At 44.3% G+C, this 8,663-nt stretch overlaps 1 protein-coding gene across 2 annotated transcripts in view; it reads right to left on the reverse strand.

Annotated features, from left to right (window-relative positions):
* The window catches only part of SBNO1 (strawberry notch homolog 1), a 97,483-nt gene that overhangs the window by 79,906 nt on the left and 8,914 nt on the right, over positions 1-8,663 (reverse strand). For both annotated transcript variants that reach the window (XM_021719341.1, XM_008071615.2), the window contains 3 exons: positions 7,327-7,458; positions 5,477-5,581; positions 2,455-2,767 (listed from right to left, as the gene is read on the reverse strand). In XM_021719341.1, the coding sequence (XP_021575016.1) occupies positions 2,455-2,767; positions 5,477-5,581; positions 7,327-7,458 (550 nt within the window). Of the gene's footprint in view, positions 1-2,454; positions 2,768-5,476; positions 5,582-7,326; positions 7,459-8,663 lie in introns of those variants that run through there.

Consider the following 8,663-nt stretch of genomic DNA (forward strand, 5'->3'; position numbering starts at 1 on the left):
AAAGATAATCAATTTCAACCAAGAATAATCTACCTAGCTAAATTAAGCTTCATCAGTGAGAAAGAACTAAAATCTTTCCGAGAAATTCAATTCCTAAGAACTTGTACTGTCTCTAGACAAATCTACAAGAAATACTTAAAACAATATTAAACACAGAAGAAAGGGAAAAAAGAACAACAATATTCTTCACAAGAATGCAGGAAAAAGATAAAAAACACACATGAATCAAACCAAAAACAAAAGAAACACAACAAACAAACAGGAACAACAACACTTATATAAGAACCTAATGACAGGGATAAATGCTCACATTTCAGTAATTAGCCTGAATATGAATGGACTAATTGCACCACTGAAAAGACATAGAATGGCAAAATGGATAAAATATCATGAGGCAACAATATATTGTCTCTAAGAGACTCATCTCACCAAAAAGGACACTCACAGACTCAAAGTAAGAGGATGGGAAGCAAAATGTAAGGGGGATGGAAAACAAAAGAAAGCTGGAGTTGCCATCTTAATCTCAGTAAAATACCTTTTAAACTATCAAAAATTTAAAAAGATGAAGAAGGTCATTATATACTGATAAAAGGTTCAATCCATCAGCAAGAAATATCCATCCTAGCCGGGCTCGGTGGCTCAGCCTGTAATCCTGCACCTTTGGCAGGCTGAGGTGAGTGGATTGCCTGAGCACACGGGTTCGAAACCCGCCTGGGCAGCGAGACCTCATCTCTACAATAAATAAAAAATAAAATCAGCCAGGCATGGTAGCGCACGCCTGTAGTTCCGGCTACTTGGAAGGCTGAGGCGGAAGGATCACCAGAGCGCAGCAGGTCGAGGCTGTGGTGGCCGGGAGCGGCCACTGCACTCCAGTCTGGGCGACAGAGTGAGATTCCAACTCAAAAAAAAAAAAAAGAAAAAAGAAAAAAAAAATATTGAAATAGCAGGGATTGGTGGCTCAGCCTGTAATCCCGCGCCTTTGGGAGGCTAAGGTGAGTGGATTGCCTGAGCCTGCGGGTTCGAGACCCGCCTGGGCAGCGAGACCTCATCTCTACAATAAATCAAAAAATCAGCCGGGCGTGCTAGCGCATGCCTGTAATTCCGGCTACTTGGAAGGTTGAGGCAGAAGGATCGCCAGAGCCCAGCAGGTCGAGGCTGCGGTGGCCGGGAGCGGCCACTGTACTCTAGTCTGTGCGACAAAGTGAGACTCCAACTCAAAAAAAAAAAAATTGAATTATTTTACAATGAAAGCACATGTATTTTAAAAAGGAACTTACTAAAAAGATGACTATCCATAAGCAATGAAGCCAATGACAGGCAAAATCCTACAATTATAAATGTCATGGTTAAAGTAACTAAGTATCCATTTAAAGCCTGCTGCTACATGAAGCATGTCTAAAGACAACCAGGGTAAAGCAGTCTCTGAAAAGCTTGTTAGAAATGCAGAATCTTGGAACTCACTCTGAAACAGATTCTGCTTTTGATCAAGATTCTCGAGTGATTCATAGGCATGTCAAGTGTAAAAAGCAGATTTTTAAAGAATTAAGAAAAATGTTAACTGACCAGTCACAATAAATGAAATAGAGAAAATTCTCATGGTGTTAATATAGCTACTTAAATAATCCCACAAATTTCATTTAGAAGCTAAACAAGTCAGGCACAGTGGCTCACCCCTGTAATCCCAGCACTTTGGGAGGCGGAGGCGAGAGAATCACCTGAGCTCAGGGGTTTGAGACCAGACTGAGCAACATGGCCCAGCAGGTCAAGGTTGAGGTGGCTGTGAGGGTGCCACTGTACCACAAACCTGGGCGACAGTGAAACTCCAACTCAGTAAAATAAAAGAAAAGAAAAGAAAAGGTAAGGCCAGGTGCAGTGGCTCATACCTATAATCCCAGCACTTTGAGAGGACAAGGTAAGAGGATTACCTGAGCCCACAGGTTCGAAACCAGTCAGGGCAACTTGGCAAGACCTCATCTCTACAATAAATCAAAAAAATAGCTGGGTGTGGTGGTGCATACCTGTAGTTCCAGCTACTTGGAAGGCTGAGGCAGAAGAATCACCTGAGCCCAGCAGGTCAAGGCTGCTATGGCTGTGAGCGTGCTACTGCAGTCCAGCCTGGGTGACGGAGTGAGACTCCAACTCAAAAAAAGTAAATAAAATAAAAGTTGTCAGCAGACACTCTTGCTGCTGTCTTTCCCACTGGCTCTTCACAATGTTATCTCCTCTTTAACAAATCTACCTTCCATAAGTCAAATAGAAAAAAAAGCTAAAAAATATACCCAACACAACTAAATTTTTATTACTTAAATTTTGTAATTTTGTAAATGTACAGAGTAATGCAGATAATACCCTCTTTTATCCCCAGTTCTTTTAAAACCCAAACAAATTCTTTAAAAAACACTTTGTCATAGCTTACCAAAGACAGAAAGTTGATACTATTGAAAACAGACTTACTAGCTGCTGTTGCAACTGGCTGAGCAATATTAGCAGGTGGCTTCAGTTTCATGAGTTCATTAAGACTATTATTTTTTAGTAGATCCTTCAGCTGAACCTGATCTTTTGAAGGTGCAGAGGTCATGGCATTCCGTACTGCTGGTGCTGAGACTGAAGGGCGTGTGTTTGCAGTAGTCTGGATAAACTTAGTTAAAGTGATGGTTTGCCTATTGGTTGTTACAGGTGGTGTTTTCGTCATTACAATTGTAGATCCCAATGTTGGAAGCTGATTTATTTGATTCAGCACAAATGTTGTAGTAGATGGAGGCTGCTGCTAGAAAACAAAACACATGACACCACTGAAAATGCTTTGCTCTCTAACACAGCCTATATTCATAAGCATAGTAGGCTACTAATTTGTTTTCTTTTTTTTGAATTGTTGTCTCACTCTGTCACCCAGGCTGGAGTGCAGTGCCACGACCACAGCTCACTAGAGCCTTGACCTCTTAGACTCAAGCAAACTTCTCTCCTTAGCCTCTCAAGTAGCTGAGACCACAGGGGAGGGCCACCGTGCCTGGCTAATTTTATTTTTTAGATACATGGTCTTGCTATGTTGCCTAGGCTGGCTTTGTACTCCTGGGCTCAAGCAATCCTCCTGCCTTAGGCTTACAAACTGCTAAGATTACAAGCACGAGCCACCACACCCAGCATAGTAGGGCATTTGACAATCTAAAATTGTTATTCTTGGCTAACTATGGGCACTTCATTTCTAATCTTAACTTGATTAGCTATAACTATCAAGTTAAAACATACCAATTTTGCCTTGGGAGGCTGAGGTGAGTGGATTGCCTGAGCCCGCAGGTTCGAGACCCGCCTGGGCAAGTTGGTGAGAACTCATCTCTACAATAAATTAAAAAAAAAAAAAAATTAGCCGGGCGTGGTAGCGCGCGCCTGTAGTTCCAGCTACTTGGAAGGCTGAGGCGGAAGGATCGCCGGAGCCCAGCAGGTCGAGGCTGCGGTGGCCGGGAGCGGCCACTGCATTCCAGTCTGGACGACAGAGTGAGACTCCAACTGAAAAAAAAAAGTCAATTTGAAGATAGCAATATGTCTGTAACTATAAATGCAATCATTTATTTTTATTTATTTATTTATTTTTTTGAGTTGGAGTCTCACTTTGTCGCCCAGACTGAAGTGCAGTGGCCGCTCCCAGCCACCGATGCCTCAACCTGCTGGGCTCTGGCGATCCTTCTACCTCAGCCTTCCAAGTAGCCGGAACTACAGGCGCGAGCTACCACGCCCAGCTAATTTTTTGATTTATGGTAGAGATGAGGTCTCGCCAAGTTGTCCAGGCGGGTCTCAAACCCGCAGGCTCAGGCAATCCACTCACCTCAGCCTCCCAAGGCGCGGAATTATAGGCTTAGTCACCGAGCCCGGCTAACCAATTATTTTTACAAACACAAATCTATTTCTACTCTCTTTCCTCCTTAATCTATTATTTCTCCATGATGCTTTTAACAAGAGTCTTTTTTTTTAATTTACAGACAAGGTCACACTATGTCACCAAGAGTGGTGTGCAGTAGCACAATGAAAGCTCACTGCAGCCTCCAACTCCTGGGTTCAAGCAATCCTCCAATCTCAGCCTCCTGAGTAGATGGGACTAGACATGCACCACCATGCCCAGATAGCTTTTTGGTCTCTCTCTCTCTTTTAAGGTGGGGTCTTGCTATGTTGCCTAGCCTGGCCTCAAACTCCTGACCGCAGTCATCTTCCCACTTTGCCCTCCCAAAATGCTGTAATTACAAGCATAGTCATCACACCTGGCCTAACAACACTCTTCTGGATTACTATTTATCACTTTTAAATAGAAGTCTCAATAATTCATCACCTAGTATCAAATTTTAACCAAAAAGTTTGTCCAATAACTTTACACCATAAGGCTTCATTAATAATTGCTATGCAGCCGGGCGCAGTGGCTCACCTCTCTAATCTCAGCACTTTAGGAGGTGGAGGCGAGAGAATTACCTGAGCTCAGGGGTTCAAGACCAGCGTGAGTAACATGGCGAGACCTCGTCTGTACAATAAATCAAACAATCAGTCGGGCTTGGTGGCACATGCCCATGGTTCCAGCTACTTGAAAGGCTGAGGGGAAAGGATCACCTGAGCTCGGCTAATCAAGGCTACGGTGGCTGTGAGAGTGCCACTGTACTGCAGCCTGGGAAACAGAGAGAGACTCCAACTCAAAAATACATACACACATACATAATTGCTATGTTTAGGCTGGGTGCAGTGGCTCACACCTGTAATCCCAACACTCCGGTAGGCTGAAGCAGAACAATCGCTTGAGCCCAGAAGTTCAGGATCAACCTGGGCAACAAAGTGAGACCATGTCTCTACAAAAATAAATTTAGCCAGGCATGGTGGCTCACACCTGTAATCTCAGCACTTTGGGAGGTGGAGCTAGAGGACTGCCTGAGCCCAGGGGGTTGAGACCAGCCTAGGCAACTTGGAGAGAACTCATCTCTACAATTAAAAAAAAAAAATTAGCTGAACATGGCAGCGTGCTCCTGTGGTTCCAGCTATTTGGAAGGATCACTTGAGCCCAGCAGGTCGATGCTGCAGTGGCCATGAGCATACCACTGTACTCCAGCCTAGATGACAGTGAGACTCTGACTCAAAAAAAAATAACTCAGTCCAGAAACAATGGCTCAAGCCTGTAATTCCAGCACTTTGGGAGGCCAAGGTGAGAGGACTGCCTAAACTCAGGTGTTTGAGACCAGCCTGGGCAACGTGGCAAAATCTCATCTTTACAATAAATCAAAAACTAGCTGGGTGTGGTAGCGCGCGCCTGTAGTTCCAGCTACTTGGAAGGCTGAGGCGGAAGGATCGCCGGAGCCCAGCAGGTCGAGGTTGCGGTGGCTGGGAGCGGCCACTGCACTCCAGTCAGGGCGACAGAGGGAGACTCCAACTCAAAAAAAAAAAAGATATTTTCTTACTACAATCCCAAACTATTTTAGAAGTAATGCCAAGTCTAAATAATTCTTACCCTCACATTTAATAGTGCTGGTGTAGGTAAGGTCTCCGGTTCTTGTTTAACAGGAACTGCTGCATCAGTCTCCAAACCTAGTTCTAATGCACTAAGTGGCATTGACTAAGGAGAAAACAACATAAAAGAAGAAATAAAGAAGGACAGCAGTAAAAATGGTCTCAAGAACAAGAGCTGCACTTATTTTATTATAACAAAAAATATCAAGCTTCACATTCAAACTGAATGTGAATCACAAATACCAGATATAATCTTTTTAAGCATAAAACTCCACAAAACCATGCTAACATTAGAATCTTATCTTTGCTTTCAGAGCACGTGTATACAATGGGATCACAAAAGAATGTTCCTAAATAAAGTAATAAAATTACTACTGGCCACACTTGGTGGCTCAACCTGTAATCCCAGCATTGGGGAGGCCGAGGTGAACGGGTCTGAGCCTGTAGGTTCGAAAGCAGCCCAGGCAACTTGGCAAGACCTCATCCTTAAATTAATTAAAAATTAGCTGCCCGTGGTAGCACACACCTGTAGTTCCAACTACTTGGAAGGCTGAGGCAGAAGGAACACAGGAGCCCAGCAGGTCAACACTGGGGTGGCCATGAGTGTGCTGCACACCAGCCTGGGCGACAGAGTGAGACTTCAACTCAAAAAAAAAAAGACAACTACTAAGAAATTATTTTCTCTTTTTTTTTTTTTGAGTTGGAGTCTCACTCTGTCACCCAGACTAGAGTGCAGTTGCTGCTCCCGGTCACTGCAGCCTCGACCTGTTGGGCTCCGGCGATGCTTCTGCCTCAGCCTTCCAAGTAGCTGGAACTACAGGCGCACGCTACCACACCCAGCTAATTTTTTATTTATTGTAGAGATGAGGTCTCGCCAAGTTGCCCAGGCGGGTCTCGAACCCATGAGCTCAGGCAATCCACTCACCTCAGCCTCCCAAGGCGCGGGATTACAGGCTGAGCCACCGAGCCCGGCTCTACTAAGAAAATTAAGGATACTCCCACAAAACCTCTAAGTAATTCATCTCTTACGTTTTCTGTATACATATAATAATATCAAAGCAGAAAATAACGTCTTGGTTTTTATTATATTTTCTACCTCATAAATAAAAATGACTACTCAATATGAAAATAATATTCACATATAAGTTTTTTTTTTTTGAGTCAAGGTCTCATTGTATCACCCTGGTTGGAGTGCAGTGGCACAATCACGACTCACAGTAGCCTTGACCACCTAGGTTCAGGTGATCCTTCTTCCTCAGCCACCCAAGTAGCTAGAATTACAGGCAGCACCACCATGCCCAGCTAATTTTTTTTGAACTTTTGTAGAAACAAAGTCTCACTATGTTCCCCGGCTGTTCTCGAACTCCTGGACTCAAGCGATCCTCCCACTTTGGCCTCCCAAAGCGCTGGGATTACTGGCATGAGCTACCATGCCTGTATATTTAAAATTAAGGCTTAAATAATTAAGTTAATTATTTTTTGAGTTGGAATCTCACTTTGTCGCCCAGACTGGAGTGCAGTGGCACGCTCACAGCCACCACGGCCTTGACCTGCTGGGCTCCGGTGATCCTTCTGCCTCAGCCTATCAAGTAGCTAGGACCACAGGGTGGTCACATGCCATCATGCTCTGCTAATTTTTTGATTTGTTATATAGACGAGGTCTTGCCAAGTTGCCCAGGTTGTTCTTGAACACATGGGCTCAGGTAATCCTCTTGCCTCGGCCTCTCAAAGCACAGGGATTACACGCTTGAGCCACCACGTCCAGCCACCATTCCACTTATAAAAATATAATATCTATTTTTATAAGTGGAAATTACAAATTAAGAAACAAAGGCTTTGCAAAGTTCTTACCTGCTGAGCTGGAGGGGTAGGCGTTGGAGTTGCAAGCCCCGCATCTGCACCATCAATATCAAAGAGGTCATTTGGACTAATTCCACTCTCACTCAAAGCAGCAAGCAATAAATCTTGCCCTGGCTCCACCATCTTTAGAAGGAAATATTAAATGTTAACATAAAACAGGTAACAAACTGTCTTCTGAAATAAACAACCCAACATTTTCTACCAAACTCATTTCATCAGATTTTATAAAGAACTTGCTATGTTCCAGGCAAAGATGATAAAAAAGAAAGTCTCTGATCCCAAGAAACACACACTAAGATGGAAACGACAGAGAAGTGCATAAATCACAACACAAGTATATATCTACAAAAGGCTATGGGAACAGAGAAGTAAATACTGAACATTGCCTAGGTAGAGGTTTCAAAGATGACAATGTAGCTTAGCCTCAGGGAAGAAATCACCAGGTCAACATGAATCTCCTGAACAGTGCATTCAAGCTTATGGTGGCATGAAAGAATTTGACACTCTTTAAGAACTATGGATGAGCCGGGCTCGGTGGCTCAGCCTGTAATCCCATGCTTTGCGAAGCTGAGGTGAATGGACTGCCTGAGCCCGAGGGTTTGAGACCCGCCTGGGCAACTTGGCGAGACTTCACCTCTACAATAAATCAAAAATCAGCTGGGTTCGATGACTCAGCCTGTAATCCTGCACCTTGGGAGGCTGAGGTGGGTGGATTGCCTGAGTCCGCGGGTTCGAGACCCGCCTGGGCAACTTGGTGAGACCTCATCTCTACAATAAATCAAAAAATTAGCCGGGCATGGGAGCGCACGCCTGTAATTCCAGCTACTTGGAAGGATCGCCAGAGCCCAGCAGGTTGAGTCTATAGTGGCCAGGAGCGGCCACTGCACTCCAGTCTGGGCAACAGAGTGAGACTCTGACTCAAAAATAAATAAGTAAATAAATAAATAAATAAAAAGTCAACCGGGCGTGTTAGCGCACACTTGTAGTTCCAGCTACTTGGAAGGCTAAGGCGGAAGGATTGCCGGAGCCCAACAAGTCGAGGCTGCGGTGGCCGGGAGCGGCCACTGCACTCCAGTCTGGGTGACAGAGTGAGATTCCAACTCAAAAAAAAAAAAAGAAAAAGAAAAAAAAAGCCGGGCTCAGTGGCTCAGCCTGTAATTCCGTGCCTTTGGGAGGCTGAGATGAGTGGATTTCCTGAGCCTGTGGGTTCAAGACCCGTCTGGGCAACTTGGCAAGACCTCATCTCTACAATAAATCAAAAAAATCAGCCAGGCATGGCAGCACATGCCTGTAATTCCGGCTACTCAGAAGGCTGAGGCAGAAGGTTC

The sequence above is a fragment of the Carlito syrichta genome, unplaced genomic scaffold (genome assembly GCF_000164805.1).
Source record: "Carlito syrichta isolate Samal-C Ts95f unplaced genomic scaffold, Tarsius_syrichta-2.0.1 Scaffold314544, whole genome shotgun sequence".
NCBI classification, from domain to species: domain Eukaryota; kingdom Metazoa; phylum Chordata; class Mammalia; order Primates; family Tarsiidae; genus Carlito; species Carlito syrichta.